Here is a 26213-nt window from a genome sequence, read left to right as displayed (position 1 = left end):
CCCTTTTCTTGTTTCTGCCCTTTTTTTGTTTCTGCCCTTTTTTTGTTTCTGCCCTTTTTTTTGTTTCTGCCCTTTTTTTGTTTCTGCCCTTTTTTTGTTTCTGCCCTTTTTTTTGTTTCTGCCCTTTTTTTTGTTTCTGCCCTTTTTTGTTTCTGCCCTTTTTTTTGTTTCTGCCCTTTTTTGTTTCTGCCCTTTTTTTGTCTCTGCCCTTTTTTTGTCTCTGCCTTTTTTCTTTTTTTTTTCCCACCCTCTAATCATCCCTTCACACCGTCTATTGCCCTCCTTCCCATTCTCCCAATTCCTCCTTTTTACATTACTCTTTTCCTGTTCTCTCTTTTTTGTTATTTTTTCGATATATATTTTCTTTTTCTGGGCCGCATTCACCTGTCGAGAGAGACGAAAAGAATTCATCATGTGTATTTATTGTTATTGATTTTCACACTAACGTACGGACGCGAAACCTGGATTATGCCAAAAGGACGTAGGTTAAAAGTGAGAGGAGTGGAAATGAGTTACCTGAGAGGAGCATGACATACAAGTGAAAGGAGTGGAAATGAGTTACCTGAGAGGAGCATGACATAAAAGTGAGAGGAGTGGAAATGAGTTACCTGAGAGGAGCATGACATAAGAGTGAGAGGAGTGGAAATGAGTTATCTGAGAGGAACATGACATAAGAGTGAGAGGAGTGGAAATGAGTTATATGAGAGAAGAGCCTCTGATGTGGAGAGACAGGTAAACGCATGAGGAAGCTTGGGAGTGTTGTGTTGTGGATGTGGATGCGATGAAAAGAGTTGAGAGGAGTGGCCTGATGGGGTGTGGCCATGTGGAGCGAGTGGAGAGCGAGGGACCGACTATGAGAGTGTGTGTGAGTTAGGTGGAGGGGAAAGGGGTGATGGAGAGGATGAGGTGGAGGGGAAGAGGAGAGATAGACCGAGGATGAGGTGGAGGGAGGGGTGGCGAGGACTGTAAACATTAATGGTGTGAGATGGCGAGAGGGAATGCCTGGTAGATGAAGACGGGATGACTCTGGGATTGGATACCCGAGTGAGGCAGGCAGGGAGGCAGGGGCTTGTGTCTAGGTCGTCACTCACAGGATGCGGCGCCAGGAAGTAGATAGATAGATAGATAGGTAGGTAGGTAAATAGATAGATAGGTAGATGCAAGTAGGCTAATACATTGCGTAATGCAAGGAACAGATTGGCCTGATTTTGGTGTGAGAGTAAGGTGAGTGAGTGAATGAGCGAGTGAGTGAGCGAGTGAGTGAGTGAGCGAGTGAGTGAGTGAGTGAGTGAGTGAGCGAGTGAGTGAGTGAGTGAGTGAGTGAGTGAGTGAGTGAGTGAGCGAGTGAGCGAGTGAGTGAGCGAGTGAGTGTGTGAATGAGTGAGCGAGTGAGTGAGCGAGTGAGTGAGTAAGTGAGTGAGTAAGTGAGGCATGGAGGGCGGGATGCTGGGTACAGGTGGACCCCCAAAAGGTGTTCCCCAGGCCACCCGTGTAGGTAGGACCCTGCTGTCTAGGTGGGCCGGGGTCAGGCAGAGGAGGATGGGTCCAGACAAGTTAGGCAGCAGGCAGGCAGGCAGGATGGTTGCAGAGGAGTGGCGAGGAGGGTAGGCAGACAGTCAGGGAGGATGGTTGGAGAGTGGTGAGGCAACGAGGATGGTTGCAGGTATGTAGTGAGGCAGGGAGGCAGGTAGGCAGGCAGGCAGGATGTTTGCAGAGTGGTGAGGCAGGGAGGATGGTTGCAGATGTGTGGTGAAGCAGGAAGGCAGTGGGGCAGGCAGGCAGGATGATTGCAAATTGGTGAGGCAGGAAGGATGGTTGCAGAGTGGTTAGGCAGAGAGGATGGTTGCAGATGTGTAGTGAGGCAGGAAGGTAGTTAGGCAGGCAGGGTGGTTGCAGGTATGCGATGAGGCAGGAAGTATGGTTGTAGACAAGGGGTAAGGCAGGCAGGCAGACAGGCAGGGAAGATGGCAAGGTAATTATGAGGCAGGTTGGTGCGGAGCAAGCCGGGAGGGAGTCAGGCAGGTGTGTGTGTGTGTGTGTGTGTGTGTGTGTGTGTGTGTGTGGAGAAAATGCGTAAGCGATCAGATTAACTTCTTTAACATCGATGGTACCAGTGTGTGTGTGTGTGTGTGTGTGTGTGTGTGTGTGTGTGTGTGTGTGTGTGTGTGGAGAGAGAGAGAGAGAGAGAGAGAGAGAGAGAATGCGTAAGTGATCACATAACTTCTTTAACAACGGTGGTACCTTGGGGGAAGCAGCCTAGGTATATAGATAGATAGATAGACATTTTTTGGCCTGGAGGAGTTGCGGAAGGCTCCCCTTTACTCCTTCACTGCTTACGATCCTTCCTAAGATGTATTTTAATCGCCAGGTGGTAGCCATATCACTCACTCACTCACGCACGCACTCACTCACGCACTCAATCACCCACTCGCTCACTCACGCATTCAATCACTCACTCAAGCAATCACCCACTCACTCACTCAAGCATTCAGTCAGCCACTCACTGACGCATTCAATCACCCACTCACTCACGCACCCACTCACTCACTCACTCACGCATTCAATCACCCACTCACTCATTCAGTCACCCATCCATCTATCCATTCATCCATCCATTCATCCATCCATCCATCCATCCATCCATCCATTCATCCATCCATCCATCCATCCATCCATCCATCCATCCATTCATCCATCCATCCATCCATCCATCCATTCATCCATCCATCCATCCATTTTTTTTCACCTCATTAAGAGCGTAGGGTCCCAGGGCTAGGCTTCTCTGTTCTGACCAGCCTCCCTCTTCCCTGAGCAGCATTATATAAGCAACAAACCCCTACTTTCCTTCAGATGTAAACTTATTTTTTTGTATCCGAGGGAGGTGCCTTATTCCACTAAACCACCAGGCACCAGTTAGTTATATGGTTACCACCCAGCGTACATCAGGTGCTAAGAGTTGGACAGTACTCTCGATATTAACCCTTTAGTACGATGACATTTCTCTCTGTCTGTCTCTGTCTCTCTCTCTCTCGTAGTAAAAGAAAAAATTACGTCCTCAGCCTGAAAGGGTTGAGCTGTTGTAGTACTGTACCCCCAGTTGATTAAAACTATCTCTATTATGCTTTCCATGAGAGAGAGAGAGAGAGAGAGAGAGAGAGAGAGAGAGAGAGAGAGAGAGAGAGAGTTGGTTATTTTGTATATTGTGTAGACAGGATATTCTGCGGCAGTGAAAGCCAGATATTTTTTGTTTTTGTTTTTTTGTTTTTTGTTTTTACCGTGCGGGTGTGGGTGCGAGCTCCACTGATGAATAAGAGTCAGTGTATCGGGGTGGGTTGGGCTGCCTGGGGGAGGGCGCACACCCCGTTATAGCGTCCCAGCGTTAGTGACTTACCGACATGTTATACGCATACACCTGCCCTCACCTGAGTTCACCTAGGCCCCTGCTGCACCTGCTGACTCCTGCTGCACCTGATGACTCCTGCTGGGGGTGTGAGGGGGGGGAGGTGAGCCCCGGGAAGGTTGAGATGTGCAGAATCCAACATGCTTCTTGTGCTGGTCATACTCTTTGCCTGTTGTGGTGGTGGTGGTTGGTGATTACACACTGCAGTGTCGGTGACCCAGCCTGCCCCACAGCCCCGCCACACCCCACACACACACCATCCCACCCCTCCTTGTATCACCCCACCCCACACCCATACCCCATCCCACCCCTCCTTGTATCACCCCACACCACACCCATACCCCATCCCACCCCTCCTTGCATCACCCCACACCACACCCATACCCCATCCCACCCCTCCTTGTATCACCCCACACCACACCCATACCCCATCCCACCCCTCCTTGTATCACCCCACACCACACCCATACCCCATCCCACCCCTCCTTGTATCACCCCACACCACACCCATACCCCATCCCACCCCTCCTTGTATCACCCCACACCACACCCATACCCCATCCCACCCCTCCTTGTATCACCCCACACCACACCCATACCCCATCCCATCCCTCCTTGTATCACCCCACACCACACCCATACCCCATCCCACCCCTCCTTGTATCACCCCACCCCACACCCATACCCCATCCCATCCCTCCTTGTATCACCCCACACCACACCCACTCCCCATCCCATCCCTCCTTGTATCACCCCATCCCACACCCACTCCCCATCCCACCCCTCCTTGTATCACCCCACTCCACACACCCTTACCGCATCCCACCCCTCCTTACATCGCCCCACCCCAAGCCCATACCCAATCCCATCCCTCCTTGCATCACCTCACCCCACACCCATACCCCATCCCATCCCTCCCTACATCACCTCACGCCATACCATCTTACCTCACCTCACTCCATCTCATAACACCACACCACACCACGCCACTCCTAACCTATTCTCACTCCACCCCATCTAATCCCTCCCTACCCAGCCCCGCACCACGCGTACCCACAATACCATACACGTGCAACAAGAGAATACCCAGATAGCTCGTGTTATATAAAGTTAATTGATACAAAGACACATATTCACTTTCCCTCCCCCCCAAAAAGGCTAAGTTGGCGTAGAAAAAACAGGCATTCACATCCTGCACAGGCTGTATGCGATCCAGGAGAGACGGCCATGATCTAAGCAGCCACACATCTCGGACAGACAGACATCTTCACACACCCATTCTTAGCCGAGTCCAGCCTAGAGTGGAATCAATCCTCACTTTATTATTAGTCCTAACCACGACATTTCCAAAGCTAGGATCGCTAATCATTACATTCCTTCCCCTAATCCATCGTCCCCGCATGACCCCTACTTCCTTTTCTGCCTGTGATCAAGTTGAGGATTAAAACTCACTATCTTCATACTGTCCTACGTTTTCCTTGACATTTTCCGCTGTAGTTAATTCGAATAGGCTGTTAGTAAGCGAATTTTCTCAGTTCATAAGCGTTGCAATGATGCGTGGTGGGGTGAGGGTAGGGACGGAGGACGGGCTGACTGGCTGGGGATAAGAGTGGCAGTGTTTACCTAGGCGGGTGTGGCGTTGGAATGCCCATGAGACAGACCCATCGCCCACACACACACACACACACACACACACACACACACACACACACACACACACACACACACACACACACACACACACACACACACACACACACACACACACACACACACACGATTTCTCAGGAACTGTTGTTGATGAGCAGTGTGGCTGTGGTTATCAGAATTAAATGGCGAAAGGTAAATCAGTCAAGAAATTCCTTCAACATAGAGTTTCTTATTGGTATCCTTAAAGCTTTGACTCTTTGGATAATTTTCACCTGAGGAAAATCGTCTGGTGGGAGCAGCGCCAATATGATACCTACCTGTGTCGATTGCCGTGAAGGGGTTACCTGTGCTATTGTAGTTCGTAGCCCTTTGACAGCTGCTATTTTTTTCCCCCTGCGATTTCTTTCCCCCGTTAATAAAATCATGTGAGGCTATCCTGGCACCTCAATGTACTCTTGCCAACAGGAGTGAAAGGGTTAACGCAACTAACGAGGTAAATCAGCGAGGTGAAGGCGAGGTGTGGATAGAGTTGGGATGGTAGGGCAGAGGGTGTGGGGGGTGAGGTGAGGCGGCCATACCCGTACCCCGCGGCAGTCTTTGACCTTCACACAACGCCCGCACCGGCACGGCCCGCCCTGCCGCCCAACCCACCCACCCACCCCTGCACGTGACCCAGCACCAGCCTTAGCCATAGCTACTGCAGGCCTCCACTATCTGCAACACGCATGGCTTACAGGCACCCCGATTAAGAGCATTATTTTAGAACTGCTAATATGAAGGCAGCGAGTTGATTGGCGCTCTCATGGTAGGGCGTGACCCCATACTGATTATAAACGCCTGCCAGTCTACTCCTGTGCTCCTGACAGCATCATGAACGGCGAGGCAGGTGCACTGACGCTAAAGTAAATTATGAAGCATAGGTCGGCCTGACCTGGCAGGCAGAAGCTGCCGCCTGCCTGTCTGTCAGTACTGGTGGTGTTGGGGCGGGCTGGTGAACAGTGCAACAGTCAACTTGGCACCGCCGCAGAGCACCTCCTGAAGGAAGTATGACAACACCGGCACGGCACGGCGCAGCATGAGCCAGCAACTCACTGCTGCCACTACAGTCACTGCCATGGCGCTCCTCCTGTAGTTACAGTGTGGGGATTGCGTGGCCAGACGCACTGCCTCACCGTAATGCCTGCCTCCCACCCCGTCACCAGCAGGACTCTTCCCTCGCTTCTTCACCACAAATCCCAGTCATGTTCGCCACAGTTCCGGAAATACAGGGTTTTGTCACAGTTTTCCTCAGCACTTTACATTTCCTGTATTCTTCACATTTTTCCTTCACCTGCACACTGCTATATGATTCCCCGACTACAATACTTCCCTCTGGTGGTGGAAGAAGAGTATGATATTGCTGGATATTACCTCATAGCTGGTCTGAAGAGGGACGCCTTCACGTGGTGGGACTGATAGGACTGGGTTGGTGAAGCTGTCGAGTTATACAAACGTCCCTTAGTCCCCTGTTGTCCCCATTTGTCGCCCAAATGGAGGATGGTGGACTGTGGAAGAAAGGCATCTTCAGCCTGCAGTCCACTGGGTTTGAGCACTGATGAGCCTGGGGTTGTCACTACTACTACTACTACTTCTGCTACTACTACTACTACCACCACCACCACCACCACCACCACCACCACCACCACCACCACCACTACTACTACCACTACACTCGTGCTGTAGCTTATATCATTAGCCTCAAATATTGCCATGCTACACGTCCCAGCAGGTTTCAGAGGCTGGTATAAGAGATGCATGACCCGAAGAACACAACAGAGAGAGAGAATAACTACAATAGGCCGGTTGATCCATGCTAACCACCTCCTGTAAGAGTGTGACTGAGCGAGAATAAGACAAGGATAGGACAGAGGAAGGCTGTAGCACTCTAGCGGTGTTTCCTGACCACTTTTCATGTGCCCTTTTTCTAGGTTTTTATTCAAACTTGACGCATACGATTATCCTCAGAGTCAAACATGGCGAGAAATATATGTACAAGGGCGGTAATTTCTTTTTTTTTCAGTCAGAATAATCACTTCCATCTTTGCAATTTACTTACCAGAGGAAGCCCTGAAGCCTCGAGATGATGATGGCAGGTTTGATCTCTAGTTGCTTTAAGAGAGTGGTGGTGTGGTGTGGGATGAAGCATGGTGTTGGTGGCATGGTGGGATGAAGCATTGAGTTGGTGGTGGTGTGTGGTGGTGGGATGAAGGTTGTTTGTGGTGGAGAGGTGGTGTGTGGTGGGATGAAGCATGGTTGCGGTGGTGTGGTGGTGGGATGAAGCATGGTTCTGGTGGTGGAATGAAGCATGGTGTTGGTGGGGTGTGGTGGTGGGATGAAGCATGGTTGTGGTGGTGTGGTGGTGGGATGAAGCATGGTTGTGGTTGTGGTGGTGTGGTGGTGGGATGAAGCATGGTTGTGGTTGTGGGGATGTGGTGGTGGGATGAAGCATGGTTGTGGTGGTGTGGTGGTGGGATGAAGCATGGTTGTGGTGGTGGGGTGTGGTGGTGGGATGAAGCATGGTTGTGGTGGTGGGGTGTGGTGGTGGGATGAAGCATGGTTGTGGTGGTGGGGTGTGGTGGTGGGATGAAGCATGGTTGTGGTGGTGTGGTGGTGGGATGAAGCATGGTTGTGGTGGTGGGGTGGAGTGGGAAGCATCGTAGAGGACCCTTTAAACATATCTATCATAACCTCTACACCACAAGAGCGGCGATGGAGAGGAACGCCTTCACGCGGTGGCACAGATATAACCAGAATATCCCATTTTCCGATAATACAACATCCTTTACCTCCCCCCCTATTCCCCGAAAGGAGGAGGGTGGACTGCAGAAGGGCTACAGTAATCTGAAGTCCACGGAGTTCACATCTAAGTTATCCTGGAACAAGAACAATAACAGTAACAGGTACGAGAGGCCTGTTCTTAGGTAAATAAATTCGTCCTGTGATAAGTCGCATATAATTGAACGTCACGGCTTTGATGTGGCTGGGTGGTGAGGCAAAATGATAACGGAAGAAAATTACCTGATGAAGAGGCGATTAATCCAGGTAAAGGTGAACTAATTAGCTTTTTGGCACACCTGTAATTAGAGGTGAGAGGAGAGCTGTGGTTTTGTAGTCATTAGCTTCTTTGTCTTAAGCTACTGTTCGCCTTGCTTCCACATTTTCAGCCTGCTTTAGTTGTTTTTGTTGTTTTGTTGGTCTTAGTAATGTTGTTGTTGTTGTTGTTAGAGAGCCGAATACACAACTCTTGTAATAAGGTCTGTTTCTCTCAGTATTTATGCATGTATGTTTATAGGATGTGTAGTGCATCCTTGAATGCGAGGCCTGGGGGGGCTAGGACTGTGACTAAATAGCTGAGAGGAAGGATGGGACTTGAGTGTATTGATGTTGTGATGAGGAGTGGTAGACTGAGATGGTTTGGGCATGTGGAGAGGATGGAGGATGACACAAGGTTACGGAAGGTGAGAAGTGTGGATACTGGGGGCAGGGTGACGAGAAACAGACCAAAGAAGACCGGGGACAAGGTCGTACGGTGTGACCTTAGGGATAAGGGACTGAATAAGGAGGCTGCCAGAGATCGAGCAGCGTGAAGATCCGCCGCTAGGTGATCAAGGTCGACGCCTACAAGCATACTGGAGCCTTTATAAACGATACGATGTTTATATATATGTATGTATGTACGCTCTAACCAATGCATTGTGTGGTGGTATGGGAAGGTGATTCGAATTTTGGTGTACATAATTAGAGGTCAAGGTCATTGGTCAGGGTCAATCTTCGGGCTTGATTTGGCCGTGAGCCCTTTGCAGTTTTGATTTATTCCTCATGTGATGTATTAATTCTTGCCTCGTATTTTGACTTTTTAATACCTGTTATTGTTATTATTATTATTATTATTATTATTATTATTATTATTATTAATATTATTGTTATTATTATTATTATTATTATTATTGTTATTATTATTATTATTATTGTTGTTGTTGTTGTCGTTGACATTGATCATTATTATTATTATTATTATTATTATTATTATTAGTGACTAGTTAGTGGAAAGAGAAGAGGTTTGGTCAAGAAGAGACAGTAGGTGAAACAGAAAATAGAGTAAATCGCAGTAAAGCAAGCAATAACCCTCTCTCTCTCTCTCTCTCTCAACGCCGTCCACTGCACAATTAGGACCAAACCACCCAGGCAAGTTTTCTCTCCCTCTTCCTCCTTTCTTCCAAGTTTCCTCCCCATTTTTTCCTCTCCCCTCTCATCTCTCCAGTCTTCGTTATCTCCCCTCTCCTATCTCTCTTCTCCCCAGCCCGCCTCCTCCCTTCTCCCTATTTAGTCCTCCTTCTTCCCCCTTTTCATTCCTCCTCTCTCCCACTCTCCTCCTCCTCCTCCTCTTCCTTCCCCATCTTCCTTCCTTCTTCTTTTCTCTCCAGTCACATTCTCCTCCTCTTTTCTTCCAGTTCCCTCCCTTCCCTCTTCACTTCCTTCGCCTTTCCTTCACTTTCCCCTTCCCTCCTCCTCCTCCTTCCATCCCTCCCCCTCCCCCTCCCCTCCCCCGCCACTCCACATTATTTCCGTCCTCTCCGTCCCCTCTCTCTCTCCTCTCTTTTTCCTCCATCTTCTCTCTCTCCCCATTCTTACCTCCCTCCCTCCTCTTTCCCTGCTTTTTCCATCACATCCTCCCCCTCTTCATTCCCTCTCCCTCCCCCTTCCCTCCCTGCCACCTCCTACTTTTCCTTTCCTCCCCCTTCTCCTTCCTTCCCCCTTCCTCTCTCTGCTTTCCCTCCCCTCTCCCTCCCCCTCTCTCTTCCCCATTTCCACCTTCCCTCCCCTCCCTCCTTCCTCTCCTTCCCTCTTCTTCCTTCTCTCCTCTCTCCCTTCTCTCATTCCCTCTTCCCTCACTCCCCTCCCCTCCTCACCTTCCCTCATCTCCTCTTCCCTCTCTCTCCCTTTCCTTCCCTCTCTCCTCCTCTTCCCTCTCTCCTCTTCCTCTCCTCACCCCCACTTCCTCCCCTTCCCCTCCCCCTTCCCCCTCCATCACCTGGGTTCATGGCTTCACCAGTCGTGGGAACAACTCTCAGACCTGCCCATCTTCCTCCCCTTCCCTCCCCCTCCCCCTCCCCCTCCCCCCCCTCCCCCTCCTTCACGTATTCCTCCTTCTCTCTTTCCTCCTCGTCCTCCCCCTTCTCTTCCTCCCTCCTCCCTCGTCTCTTCTTCCTTAACTCCGTCTTTCTCCTCCTCCTCCTCGCACTTAGTCCGTCGTCGTCATCATCATCATCATCATCATCATCATCATCATCATCATCATCATCATCATCATCATCATCATCATCATCATCATCATCATCACCACCACCACCACCACCACCACCACCACCACCACCACCATCCTCCCTATTTACTCCTTCTCCCTCCTTCTGTCCCGTCTTTCCTTCCAGTTCACTCGCCGTCATCCTATCACGCAAAAATGGGCGAGCTGTTTTTCCACTTTCCGAGCCATTATCCTTTGTATAAACACGACTTATTTGCCTTTCCTCACCTCTGTTTTTTTTTACACACACACACACACACACACACACACACACACACACACACACACACACACACACACACACACACACACACACACACACACACACACACACACACACACACACACACACACACACACACACACACACACACACACACACACACACACACACACACACACACACACACACACACACACACACACACACACACACACACACACACACACACACACACACACACACACACACACACACACACACACACACACACACACACACACACACACACACACACACACACACACACACACACACACACACACACACACACACACACACACACACACACACACACACACACACACACACACACACACACACACACACACACACACACACACACACACACACACACACACACACACACACACACACACACACACACACACACACACACACACACACACACACACACACACACACACACACACACACACACACACACACACACACACACACACACACACACACACACACACACACACACACACACACACACACAGGAATTACTGAAAGAGAAAAAGGAGGAAGCAAAAACAAAAAATGAGGGAAGATCAGAAGAGGAGAAGAACAATTTTTTTTTTTTTTACAAAGTAATAGGATTGCAGGTAGGAAAGTGGTACACAAACAGGATGGAATAAAAAGGAGGAAGGTAGTAGAACCATGTCATGACAAGTATATAAACAAGATGATAAAGTTAATGTACTCAAATGTGGATGGAATGGTATCTAAATTACTAGAGATGAATGATTATGTCAAAGAAAATGAACCACAAATAATATGCCTAACTGAGACAAAATTAACACCAAGGATATCCAATGACATACTAAACTTAGAGGAATACAATATATGGAGAAGAAACAGAAACTTAAAAAAAGGAGGAGGAATTATAATATTAACTAAGAAAAATCTAAAAGTCAATGAAATAAACCTAGATATACCATCACAAGTAGAACTGATTGCAGTAGAGATCAACACATCTGAAGGTAAAGTAATTGTAGCCAATTTGTACATGCCACCCAGATCAAACACATGGGAAAGAGATGAATATGAGGACCTGGCAGAGAGTACAATTCAGAGTTTAAGATCATTACTACATAAAATAGAAAAGAAATCGGGAAGAATTATACTAACTGGGGACTTCAATACAAATATAAATTGGAATACTCTAGATATAATTAGCCATGAAAGCTGTTGGGACCAAAAGCTCCTGGATCTCGTACAAGAGTTTTTCCTAACGCAACATGTGAGGGAAACCACCAGAAAAAGAGGACTTGATGTACCTTCAGTGCTAGATCTAATATTTACTAGGCAAGAAAATGATATTGACAGTTTAATATATCACCCTCCACTCGGCAAAAGCGATCATGCAGTACTAAATTACAACTTCAGGATAGCATATGACATAGTAAACAGCAATGATAGTTACAAAAAGAGCCTAAACTATAAAAAGGGAAATTATCAAGACCGAAACAAGTATTTCTTAGAAGTTGATTGGGAAAATGAGCTTAGAGGACAAGATTTAAATGCTTTATATAAAAAATTCTGTGAATTTTATGAAATAGGAGTCCAGAAGTACATCCCACAGCACAAAGAAGCAGATAAGAAAATACAGAAATGGTTCAATACAGAATGTAAAAAATCAAAAGAAAGAAGAGATTTGTTGTGGAATAGATACAGAAAATACAATAGTGAAAGGGCGTATAATAATTACAAACAGGCAAGAAACGACTATACAAGAATAAGGAGGGAAGCCCAAAAACAGTTTGAGGAGGATATAATAAATAAAAGTAGTGATCAACCAAAGCTGTTTTACAGCTATATCAAAAGCAAAACCAAAGTAAAAGATATAATACAATCCATTACGGACGAGGGAATCACTTATACACAAGAGAAAGATATTTGTGAAGCACTAAATAAGAATTTCCAATTAGTTTTTACACAAGAAAAAAATTTTGAGAGGGACTATGTGGAACACGCATGTCCACACATACTACCAGATATACAAATAGCAGAAAAAGTAATACAAGAGGAGTTAAGTAGATTAGACAGAGGAAAAGCAAGTGGTCCTGATGAAATTTCATGTTGGGTGTTACGAGAATGTGCAAAGGAGTTAAGTAAACCATTATTTTTCATTTTCAAGAAATCCTTGAGACAAGGTAAACTACCTGATATTTGGAAGAAAGCAAATATTGTCCCCTTATTCAAGAAAGGAAATAGACAAACTCCACTCTACTACCGACCAGTGTTGTAAGCAAGGTATTAGAAAAGCTTATAAGAAAAGCTTGGGTAAATCATCTAGAAGAACACAGTATGATAACAGAAAGACAGTTTGGTTTCAGAAAAGGAAAATCATGTGTTACTAATCTGTTGAGCTACTATGACAGAGTAACAAACACGATACAGGAAAGAGAAGGATGGGTGGACAGTATCTATTTAGATTTCAAGAAAGCATTTGACACAGTACCACACCAAAGACTTTTATGGAAACTGTACCATCAAGGAGGAATTCGAGGCAAACTGTTTTGTTGGATGCAAGATTTTTTCATAAAAAGAGAAATGAGAACAGTACTAAGGGGAAACTACTCATCATGGAAAGAAGTGACTAGTGGAGTACCACAGGGTTCAGTGCTGGCACCAATCATGTTTTTAGTGTATATAAATGATATAAACAGTAACACTGGAAATGAGAGCTATCTGAATATGTTTGCAGATGATGCAAAAATACAAAGGAGAATTACTAACACAGACTCTTGTAAAGAGCTACAAGAAGAATTAAATAAACTTCATGAATGGAGTAATACATGGCAAATGGAATTCAATGTGGACAAGTGTCATGTAATCAAGTTTGGTAAAAGTGGAAAAAGACCTGACTGGGATTATAAGTTAGGAAATAAAACCCTATACACATCAGAAAGAGAGAAGGACCTAGGTATGATTATCAATAACAGACTATCTCCGGCTGACCACATCAGCGAGAAGGTACGGAACATGTATACACTGCTTGCAAATATGAGAATAGCATTCACATACATAAATGAAGACATGCTAAGAAGGATAATAACATCATTCATTAGACCAACCCTGGAATATGCATCAGTAGTCTGGAGTCCTCATCTCAAAAAGCACATAGACAAGATTGAAAAAGTTCAAAGGGCCGCTACAAGATGGATACCAAGCTTAAGGGACCTAAGCTACGAAGAAAAACTAAATAAACTGAATCTACCAACACTACAGGAGAGAAGGAAAAGAGGTGACATGATAATGCTATATAAGTGCATATCAGGGAAGGAGAAAATAGACATAAATGATTACTTAACATATGGAGAAGCATCAGCAAGAGGACACTGCAAAAAACTGCATAAGAAGAGAGGTGATAAAGACGTAAGGAAATTCAGTTTCCCAAACAGAGCAATTGATCAATGGAATGCACTGCCGAATGAAATAGCGTGTGCCAAAACAATTCACAAATTTAAGGATATGTACGATAAATATGGTTTAAGACACGGGACAGTACGAGCTTGACTCATTTCTGTAAAGATACAATTAGGTAAGAACAATTAGGTAAGAACACACACAATTGTTATCTGGTTGCATATGTTATTCTCTCTCTCTCTCTCTCTCTCTCTCCACCAGGTGTGAGGGAAAGGTGTAGGTGTAATTAGGGAGTGTCCTTGAGGGCTATACTGACTCACCCTATACTTGGCCCCTCATACCTGATACAGCCTCACACATACACCTTCACATTCACACCTTTCATCAGGCCCTTATACCTTATACACATCTCTCAGGCTCTATCACTCCTCATACAAGCACTTACACCTTACACACACACCCTTACACCTCATACACATCTTTCTGAAGCTCTCTCGCTCCTTGTACACATCCTAGCACTACTTATTCATCACTCTGTGTCTCTCTTCTCTCACACACACACACACACACACACACACACACACACACACACACACACACACACACACACACACACACACACACACACACACACACACACACACACACACACACACACACACACACACACACACACACACACACACACACACACACACACACACACACACACACACACACACACACACACACACACACACACACACACACACACACACACAGTCCTTCACGTCTTCCTCACACACCTCTCATTATCATCCACACTACTGATGATCTCTCTCTCTCTCTCTCTCTTCCTCCTTTTTTCCTTTCCCTCCACCTCCCTCTTACCTCAGCATTTTCTCTCCCTTCATCTGCCTTCCTCCCGCCATCCTTCGTACATAACCTCTAATCATTCTCTATTGTCATCTGCTCCTCATCTTCCACCTTCTCCACTCCCCGCTTTCCTCCCTCCTCCCTCTCCCTCCCTCCTCTCCTCTCTCCCTCTCCTCCGTCCCCCGCTTCCCTCCTCCTCATCCTCTTTTTCCTCTCCCATCTCCTCCTCTTCTTTTCCCGTCCTTCTCTCCATTCTTCTTCTCCCTTCCTCTTTTCTATCCTTTCATCTTTCCTCTCCCCTTTTTCTCCCTCCCTCCTTCTTTCATCTTCCTCTTCTCTCCCTCCACTCCTCCTCTCTCTCCCCTCCCTTGTTCTCTCCTTCCATCTTTCCTCCCCCCCCTCTTTGTCTTCATCTTCCCTCCTTCCTGCATCTTCCTCCTCTCTCCCTCCACTTCTCTCTCTCCCTCCACCAGGAAAAATCTCTCCCTTTCTGCAATATCTCATCAAGGGAGGAAACACTGAAGTCTTTGTGGGGTAATTTATTTGTCTCTCCCTCCCCCTCCATCCCAGTCACCTTCACCTTCATCATCATCATCATCATTATCATCATCATCATCATCATCATGCCATCTTAACATTCTCTCTCTGTGTAGGACAGGTGTTGTGTTGTGGTGTGGCGTAGGACAGGTGTTGTGGCGTAGGACAGGTGGTGTGGTGTGGTGTAGGACAGGTGTTGTGTTGTGTTGTGTTGTGGCGTAGTACAGGCGTTGTGGCGTAGGACAGGTGTTGTGGCGTAGGACAGGTGTTGTGGCGTAGTGTAGGACAGGTGTTGTGGTGTGGTGTAGGACAGGTGTTGTGATGTAGTGTAGGACAGGTGTTGTGGCGTAGGACAGGTGTTGTGTTGTGGTGTGGTGTAGGACAGGTGTTGTGGTGTGGCGTAGGACAGGTGTTGTGGCGTAGGACAGGTGCAGTGGTGTGGTAAGTACGGAAGTTGTGGTGTTCATTTGCGGTCCTGACAACTGCCTGGCTCCTCATACGCCTTCCTCACACCTGCCTCTCATTACCTAGTGCGTCCCCATGCACTCCCTTCATACCAGGCACACCAGGGGAATATACCACCTGTCTAAACCCCCTACACCAGTCACCTACACCTCTCATACCACTCGTATATGCCCATTACTCCAATTGTGCACACGTCTAAACACACCAGTCTCACACACACACACACACACACACACACACACACACACACACACACACACACACACACACACACACACACACACACACACACTAGTCATGTACACCACTCATCTACACCCCCCACACCAGTCCTACGCACACCCCTCACGAGTCCTACACAGCCCTCCTATCATACACACCTCTCTTACTAATGCATTGAGTCCTTTGAGCATAAACACATTAATATTTCAACTTTTCCTAATGCTACCGCTAGGAGGACGGTATTAAGTGGTTTATTTATAATCTGTTTGCTTTAACTTGGCCTAAAATTGATAACAGGAACTGGAGAGAGAAGAGATAGGGAAGAAGAAAGAGAAGAAGAAGATGAAGAGAAGGAGAGGAGGAGGAGGAGAGAAAAAAAGAGTACAACAGGAGGAGGAAACGTATTACAGGAGGAGGATGGGTGGAGAGGGCTGAGGTGGTGGTTATAAATCCAAACGCCGTGCTTCCGGCTGTTTAGGCAGAGGGGTGGCTGCTGGGGTGCTTTTTGATCGCTTCGTTTTCATCTGAGGGGACTGGGTCACGACTTGAATACTCGGTCGTGGTGCCGTGAAATTCAGTGAGCCTTGGCTATGGGGAACAAATGAGTCTCCTTGGTTACTAGTCAAAATCAAGCCTTCAGTCTGACTACATCTGGCTGTCAACCGGGCTGAAGGGAGTCATGGAGTCTAGTCAATATTAAGAAAAATAAAATAAAAATAAAAATGGACAATAGGAGATCCATAGTTCGCTTCTTGGACCGATCAGACTGGTAGATTAGGTCCGTTTCACCCTGTTCACCTAGAAGAAAAATTAGGGACCTGGATGGAACACTAACTGCGTGCTGTCTTCTAGGGCAAGGGTAGGACTTGGCTGAATTTTCATATCCTATACTCTTTTCACTTTAAAATGGATCAAAATTACCTTCTCTCCATCTTCAGTGTTCATTTGTTACAGTTGATCAACACTGGAAAATGATGCTAGTCACGAAGAAGTGCGTTGGAAAGAATGTAGAGCCGTAGTATTGTCTTGTTCTGCCACTGAGCTACGTGAAATAAGCTGCAAAAGGACGAAAATCTGGGCCAGGTTAAGGTGAAAGAACTGCAGGTATTTGTCCTTCATGTTTCACGCCTGGGAGTTTATCAGAGCAGAGAGGGTGTGTCATGGATGCTTCCTAACACCTCTTCCTTAGCGATTTATTTTGGATTTGACTGGTTAATATCTTTTTGTACGTTATTTATGCAGAGTATGACAGTACTGGAAGTATTTATGTAACTCAGAATAAGACAGTAAGGTGTAATAAATAAAATAAATCGCCTAGGAATAGGTGTTTGGGAACTTCTTTAACCGATGACAATACGAGCCATAGCCTATACTTATCACACGTCTGCTGGAGATCCTTCTCAAGTTGAAATAAATCGCATGGTGGCAGCATTTGAGAGACAGTACATGCCATTTCCCAAAGCTTGAATGTTATAGTATCCCCTTCTGAGCTAAACACGAGATCCATTTTCACTCGTATATTTATAACAGGCTAGAGGGCCCGTTCGAATTTAACTTTTTTGGCGTCTGGGAGTGAGACTTGGCGTCTGGGATTTTGGCGTCTGGGATTTTGGCGTCTGGGGATTTTGGCGTCTTTTAGGCCAATGCTCGCCCTTTGACAGTTATGCGTTTTTTTTCTTGTTTTTTTTTGCCTGTAATGCCACTCTGTAGGCCCAAATGGAAAATCTGAAGGGTGTGGAGAGAGAGAGAGACAGAGAGACAGAGAGAGGCTGTGGTAGTTGTAAATAAGGCCATCGAAAACAAAAGGGTTAAGTGTGGAGACAGTAAAGACAAGGCGGTGGGCGGAAAGGCAGGGGTGGTTGGGGGGAAGGAGATGAGGGAGGGTGTGAGGGAGGGGTGGGTGGGTGTGAGGGAGGGGATGAGGGAGAGGGAGGGGGTCAGTACGTGATGCTACGGACGGCCAACCAACCACGACTGGGGGTAGTAGTAATAACACCCCCTTTGGTCACGTCCCCCCTTCCCCCTCTCACCCGCTTGGACCATCTCGAGAATTTTAATAGTATTTTACAATAAACAGGGCTTCAGTTAATTTATTTATTTTATCAGAACTGTTTTGTTGGGACGTATTATTTCACTATTAAGTCCTTTATTCCGGTGACTAAACAATATTCAGAACAAAGCTGCTGGAACTGTTAATAACCCTGCTGTTGCAAATGAACTACCTTCCCTGTAAGTAAGGAGGAATGTTGCCTCCCTTGCATCATTTTCACAGATACTTTTATGGCAAATGCTCAGTCAAAGTTGCATCCATTGTGCCACCTCCCCACGCCTTCCCCTGTGCTACAGTGGCATCTGGTAGCATTCATGACTGGAATGTCACACTGCCATATTGCAGAACTTGTATCAAAATTCCTTTACTCCCCGAACCGCATCTCTTTGGAACTCGTCTCCTCAGAATAGTTTCCCCACAAACCTGAACCTTCATCAGTGCAAGTGCAAAAGTTACAGATTTTTTTGTGATTGGATGGCACCTGTAATATGATGTATGGAATATTTTTTTTATTTGTTTTTCCTTCAACTGTTCATCTGTAAAAAAAGAAAAACAAATCAGACTATAGATCGTTTAATTCGAGGTAACGAACTTCTCAAGAGACTGGAGGTCATAGGCAGCGAGAAGGACTGGCAGAGGGAGACAATTTAGAGCTGACCAATTGTGCATATTGTTTTACTCTTACACTCTTTATTTTATTATATTTAGTTTTTTACCTTTTCCATGCCTATAATTTCATCAGCCTTTTGTCTCCTGTTCTGTGGTCGTTTTACCTTAAGTTGGCCCAGATTTGTATTCTTTTGCGGTTTATTTGACATTGCTCAGTGCCAGAGTAAGATAATTCTGTGGTTCTGCGTCCTGTCCACAGCATCTCTTCATGACTTGCTCCGTATTTTAGCATTCATCTGTTTCAGCATTCATCTCCTGTTACAACTCAGCATTGAAGATGGAGAGATGGCAGTTTTGGACCAATTTAGAGTAAAACGGGTATAGTATGGGCACATTAAGGTGGTTTGTGGAGAAGGTGGAGAGTGAGAGACTGACGAAGGGAGTGCATGTGAGTGAGGTGGAAGGGGGGAGAGGGAGGGGGAGGCCAAGGATGAGATGGAAGAATGGAGAGGTATATGAGAGAGGGGTGTGTGAGCTGGGAGCGGGGCAATGAAATGGCGGGGGACAGGGCGACATGGAGGCGATTTGTTTGTGGCCACCTCTTATGGGATTAAGGCGTCTGGCAATAGATAGATAGACAGATAGACTTTTTTTTCCCTCTTAGACCCCTCCTGTGTGATCTAGTTAATTTTTTGTACATATTCTCCAAGTGTATTCTTTCCATTCATCCCCAGACACACTTCCCTTCCTTCCATAACTTAGAGCTCGTGTAGCTAAAAAGAAGCCTGCTATTTTTGCTATCTTTGCTATTCAATAATGTTTATAGTTTCAATGGTATTTAAGTTTCAGCCACGTTTCCTTACTCAATAATCTTTCTATTTTCTTTAATATTTCAAGACACACTTCTCTGCCTTCCACAGCTGAGATCTCGTGCAGTAAAGACGCTGACTGCCCTGCTGAGCGCTTCTGTCTGGGTGAGGTGTGTGCTGACCCCTGCCCCATCCTCACCCCCTGCCTCGGGAACCTCAAGGGGGGGCAGTGTGTGGTGAAGGAGCACCGCCCCCTCTGCGAGTGTCCTCCCGCCACGCTGAAGAACTCGGAGGCCAGTGCGTGCATTCCACTCAACGACACTCAGAATGGTGAGTGAGAGAGAGAGAGAGAGAGAGAGAGAGAGAGAGAGAGACAGGGGGGGGGGAACTGCTGAGAATTTGGTTGAAGAGCTTGGAGGCAGGGCTGAGAAAGAGAGAGAGAGAGAGAGAGAGGAGTGAGGGCTTGGAGACGGGGCTGAGAGGGGACAGGCTAGGACAGAGAGAGAGAGAGATGTAAGGAGCTGTGGAAATCTACTGAGAAATGGACTGGGGAGAAAGGTGAATCGGGTAAGAAAGTTCCCTAACACCTCTTCCTCAGCGATTTATCTTTGAATGTGCCTGGTTAACATCATTTCGTACGCTATTTATGCAGAGTATGACCGTATGGGAAGGATTTATATTATACAGAAGAGGGGAGTAAGATGCAACAAGCAAAATAAGTCGCTATGGGAAAGGTGTTAGGGATCTTCCTTACCTGATGAGAATACGGGTGTAAGAAAACGAAAGAAGGGAGGGAGAGAGAGAGAGAGAGAGAGAGAGAGAGAGAGAGAGAGAGAGAGATCTGGAAGTTATAGACAGCAGATTGAGAGGAAGGGAGAAGAGGGAAGTAGAGGGGAATACACAGGAAGTAGCAAGAGAAAGTAGAATTTGAAGATACGAGTAGAATGAACGAAGGGATGAGAGGAGGAAGTAGCAAAGAGGGGAAGAGAGAGGGGTAAAGGTGAACATTGAGAGGGGAAGAGAGAGGGGTAAAGGTGAACATTGAGAGGGGAAGAGATGAGGGGTAAAGGTGGACATTGAGAGGGGAAGAGGAGGCGAGAGAGAGAGAAAAGGGAGAGGGGTGAAAGTGGATGAGAAAGATAAGGAGGAGAGTTATGAGGAGAATGAGAGGAGGAAGAGGAGGAGGAGTGAGAGACGTGAAGCGAAGAGAGAGAGAACAAGGAAGGAAGGAGAGTGAGTGACTGATAAAGAGTTGAGACGGAAGGAAATAAGAGACTTAGAGGAAAAGAGGAGAGGAGAAGGAAGGAAGGAGAGACAGGGAGGAAGGAGAGAAAAGAGAAGAGGGAAGGAAGGAGAGACAGGGAGGAGGGAGAGGAAGGAGAGACGTAGAGGGAAGGAGGAGAGGAAAAGGAAAGGAGGAGAAACAAGGGTATCTGAACCACTTAGAAGGCGCCAATAATCCTACTTAATCATTGTTATCGTAGTTCTGTCATGCTTGGGGCGGGGGTGAAGGGGTGGCACGAGGAAGGAGGAAATGAGGAGGAGGGAAGATGGCTGGAGGGAAGGAGGAGGAGGAGGAAGAGGAGGAGGTCGGAAAGAAAGGGAAGGAAAAGAATGAGGAAGAAGACGACAGTGGGGAAGAGGAAAGAAAGGAGGAAGGAAGGAGAAAATAAGGAAGGAATAGGGTGAGAAGAGGAAAAGGGAACGGAGGAGGAGGAGGAGGAGGAAGGAAGACTGGAGGTAAGGATGATAAGAAGGAGGGGGAAAAAAGGAAGGATTAGAGGAAATAAAAGAGGAAGGGAGTGTAGCCGAAGGAAGGAAACAGGGAATGATGAGGCATGAACAGCGAAGAAGGAGAAAATGACGAAGAATGAAGGAATGTACGGTACAAAGGAAAGGAGATAGGATGGAAAAAGAAGGATGAGGATGCGGAACAGGAAGGAAATACTAAAAAAGAATGAAAACGGGAAGAGGACTAAAGAAGACCAAAGGGAGAGGAGGAAGAGAGTAATAACGACGAGGACATGAAACAGAGAAGAGAGTAGAGAATGAAAAAAAAGAGCGGGAAGAAGAGAGTGGTGGTTGAAAGAGGAGATGGATGAGGGGAAGAGGAAATAACTGAGAGACTTAAAAGAAAATGACGGAAGGAAGTGAGGGAACGGAGAGGAAGGAGAGAAATGGCAGGACAGGAAGAAATTATAAAGGAAAAAGAGACGAGGAAGAGAATTATAAAACCACGGGACAAAATTAAATAGAAAAATAAGCAGAGAAAGAGAAGAGAGGTGCAAGGGAGAGGGGGAGGAAGGAAAAATAAATGGAAATAATAAGCTGAAGAATTATAACAGTAAGGAGAGTCGTAGGGGAACTAAAGGAAGAAAGACAACGAAGGAAAGGAAGAAAGAAAAGAGAGAGAATTTGTAATGATAAAATAAAAAATAAAAATACAAAGTTTAGATAAAGATGGCGGCCTTTCCACAGAGAGAGAGAGAGAGAGAGAGAGAGAGAGAGAGAGAGAGAGAGAGTGAGAGAGAGACCCAATCAAGATACGTTCATTTCGAGATGGCTGGACACATTTACAGGCCAGGGTTGCTGCGTATGGGATGGTGCTGGGAAAATACATGCCGTACTACCCTTTGCCTACCAACTTATAGTCACGAATCTCAAAGTCCAAATAATAGTGTTCTCCCTCAATCAATTTTCGAATATATCTGGCGCCGTCATCTACTTAGGCCACAAGAGAGTTAAAAGACAGGAAGTGGTGTGAAAGGAATTGGAGATGGACAAAGAGGATGGGGTAAACTGGAGAAAGGGACAGGGAGGGTGATCTGGGGAGACTAGAAATTTGAGAAGTGGGGAGGTGGAAGGCGGGTTGGGGAGGCTGGAGGGAGAAAAAGGAAGGGGAGGGGAGGGAAAAAGGCAAAACAAAAGATTGGAGGGGGGAGAAGAGCAGGGAGAAGCCAGAGTAAGGAAGAGGAAGGAAGATGGGAAGGTTAGCAATTAGAAAGGTGAGGAAGTAGAAGAGTGATGATGAAGGAAGAGCAAGAGGTGATGGGCAGGTACGAGGAAAAGAGTAGAAAAAACAGGCAAGAAAGAAGGGAGAAGATAAACAGGGAGAAACGGGAGGAAGCAACAGGAAAGAAGATGACCTGAGAAGATTAGCAATTAGGAAGGAGAGGAAGTGGCAGGGTGATTATGAAGGAATGATAAGTGTCGGAGGTGATGGGTCGGGAGGACGGATGTGGAGATCCCTGAGGCGGATTGACCTTGCACTTGTGATAAGCCATGGGGGGTCCTGGTTGGCTGGGGGTGGGGGAGTTAGAGGAGGGGCGAATGGGGAGGGGGAAGGGGAGAGAGAAGATGTGGAGGGTGAAGAGGAAGGGGAGAGGCAGCGTGGAGGAGGGGTGGATGGGGAGGACGGGGAAAGAGAGGATGTGGAGGGTGAAGTGGAGGGGGAGAGGCAATTGGAGGAGGAAGAGGGAAAAGAGGACATGGAGGATGAGGAGGAGGAGGGGGAAGAAGCAGTCTGGAGGAGGGGAGGATGAGGAGGAAGGGGAGAGGCTCTGTTTTGGTGTGTGTTGTATACATAGTGTATATTGTGTAGTGTTTATGGTGTATTGTGCATTGTGTGTATTGTGTAGTGTGTGTATGGTGTGTATTGTTTGTGTTGTGTAGTGTTTATTGTGTGTATTGTGTATGGTGTATATTTCTCCATACTGTGTCTTGAGTTCACATTCCTTTGTATGGTGTCAGTGGAAGAATAAGCCTCACCGTGGCACAGTAGGCGGGTATGATGCTTTCACTGTTATGTGGTGTTGTGTAGTTTATCGTGTTCTGTGATGCGCTACGGTTTGAGAGAGAGAGAGAGAGAGAGAGAGAGAGAGAGAGAGAGAGAGAGAGAGAGAGAGAGAGAGAGAGAGTGGAGGGGTATTGCTGTGGAGTGACGGAGGGGAATGGAAGGGAAAGATAAGGAGAGAGAGAGAGAACGAGGGGGTTAAAAAAAAAAGTTACCTTCTCCATCACACTCACCCAATCCAATTTATTTAACTCTATTTATCTATTTTTGTCAATGTATCTGCTCCCCTACTGAACACTACGCCGTGCATGCAAACTAACTCACGACCAGCTTGACCCTCACTCACCTTTGACCTCTGTTGCATGTGTGGAGGGTACCAGAGAACCAGCTCGTAACGCAGGTCTGTTTGGGATTCATCTTGCGTGTCGTCAATGGTGTACCAGTTAGAAGCGTCGTCACCTGTACACTAGCGCAGTGCTTTTCAACTTGTGTATGTATGTATGTACTGTATGTATGTATGTTCGGACCGCGTGGTTAGGTTTGCAGCACACGTAATGCCACTCAGGGTAGAACGACAGTATCCATTTTCCTCCAGCCAGGCCTAGAATTGACATATCTCCACTTTAAATGCTGAGTTGTACCAATAGATTAACAGTAGAAAACGGTGCTAGTCACGAAGAAGTAACAAATGAAGAGAAAGTGAATGATTTGTTGCACCGCCTCTGTGTCGTTATCAGAAGACATACCCTGGATTACACTTGTTGAAAAGCACTGCACTAGAGCATGAATATTTATTAGATTTATTAGTAAAGAGACACGTTCGTAGTGACAAGAGGATGACATGGGTGGCAGGGAAAGGTTAGAAAAAGGGAACTTAAGCTTTTCCTAAGTGACCCTTCCCTCCTAAGTCTTCTCTCCCACATTTTTTTAGTATTAGTCTTCGTGTGTGCCTGTCCAGTGTTGTGTTTGTGTGATGCTGCTTTTGTCTTCTGTTGTCCAGTTTGGTTTTTCATGTGTTTAGTTATTACGTAGATGTGGTAGGCAGAGCAGTTTGACACACTCCATCCCACCCTCATCCCAACACAACACAACCCACCCTTACCCCAGCACTACACACCCCACCCCACCCTCACCTCAGCACTACACACCGCACCCCACCCCACCCTCACCCCAGCGCTACACACCGCACCCCACCCCCACCCCAGCACTACACCAGCACAACACACCACACCTTCACCCCAGCACACACCCCACCCTTTCCCCAACACAACACACCACATCCTACCCTCACCCCAGCACAACACACCACACCCCACCCTCACCGTAGCACAACACACCCCACACCTCCCGCACCAAATCAGTCCACCAACTCAGCTTAACTCAGACCCATCCAATGCAGCGCAATTGAAATCAACAGAACTCAGCTACATCCAGCCCACCCCGCCCCACCCCACCCCAGTCTGACTAAAAGGAGGTTGTGGTGCCGCATACATTCCTCTGCTTAACCTTTCACCCTTGATAACACCGTTTTTCAGTTTGTTTGAGCTAACGTCAGACTGTTTTATTTAGCACAGGAGAGATCAGAATTAAAGCAGACTCTAAAACACCAGCTCTTAAAATGTCTCCTAATATAAGTTCGTGTTCTATACTAAAAAAACAGTCCTGGGGTAAAGGAATTTGAAAATTCGTATTTGTGTAAGAATTTTGGCCTGGCTCATTATATTTACTGCTCAATTTTTGGGGAGGGAACATGGAGTGATGGTGTTATGTGTGAATTATTTATGTTTTTGCCCTGAGATTATGTTTTTAATTCCAAACCTGAGGCTAGACAGTGAAGCACGGTATAAGGAGTGTGACTTGAATGCAGGCACGAGTGGTTATAAATCGTTTGTCATGGGACTGCGCTCTTGCCATTGTGATCCAGGACTTCAGCCAGTAACGCTTTGTATTTCACGTACTGAACCTTTTATCAACCAGTGGCGGTGCTGTGCAAGACCTCATGACGTGTCCCTGTCAATAACTTAATTCTTTTGTGATTTTGAACCTTGATTGCTTTATTGATACTCCTGATTCTTTTTGCTTTAGTTAAATAAAGTTAAAGCTACTCGACCAATGTCAAAAAAATCACTCTAAGTTAAGGTATCGGCTTTAATGATACTAGTTTATGTTTACAGAGGTTTAAGGTCCATAGGAAATTACTGGTATATTGTGCAAATGTTGGGTGGGCGAGAGGCACAGGTTAGAACTTGAATTTGTTATTTGCTCTAACGTTTAAGCCTACACAGAACCCACCTTCAGAGAGACTGGGTTCTGTGTCGCCCGAAGCGTTAGAGAAAGTAAACGGTTCAAGCTCCAGCCTGTCTCTCGTTCCCACCCATTATTTCCACTTGTATCAATAGACCTTCTGGATATAATGTGTTTTGTGGTGAATCCAGATATTTTATGTCCATTAAATATGCCGTAATAATTAAAAGAATCAAACGTTTGCCGTACGTTTTGGGTCAGTCTGCAGTTTCACCCAAAGAGCAAGTTTTAGATGAAAGTAGGTTTTCCCAGTGGTACATCCATGCATTACTGACGTTCATATCTATCGCAACAGACTCGTTTTAAAAGTAAGCTTAAATTAACCTAACAGCTGTCTGGATGGGGCAACTTTCCGGTCGTAACCTGATGCCGTAGCGAAGGACTGGCAGCTTTCCCAACCTCACTGAGTGCCTATACAAAAAGCTAAGGGTTTGGTGGGGAAACTAACGGTGAAGACTCGCTTGTGGGACGCCATCGCCAGTATAAACAAACTCAAATATTCTAGGGGATTGAAATTTGA

General features: G+C 46.4%; 1 protein-coding gene across 1 annotated transcript in view; it reads left to right on the top strand.

Annotated features, from left to right (window-relative positions):
- Positions 1-26213, top strand: part of sas (stranded at second transmembrane protein) — a 248683-nt gene that overhangs the window by 153369 nt on the left and 69101 nt on the right. Inside the window, exon 2 of the mRNA XM_080285319.1 lies at positions 19708-19926. Within this exon, the coding sequence (XP_080141445.1) occupies positions 19708-19926 (219 nt within the window). The remainder of the gene's footprint in view (positions 1-19707; positions 19927-26213) is intronic.

This window comes from Coenobita brevimanus, chromosome 105 (assembly GCF_032717465.1).
Source record: "Coenobita brevimanus isolate Jiangsu-jjx chromosome 105, ASM3271746v2, whole genome shotgun sequence".
Lineage (NCBI taxonomy): Eukaryota > Metazoa > Arthropoda > Malacostraca > Decapoda > Coenobitidae > Coenobita > Coenobita brevimanus.
Note: the sequence above shows the minus strand (reverse complement) of the source record. Positions and strands in the feature narration are given on the sequence as shown.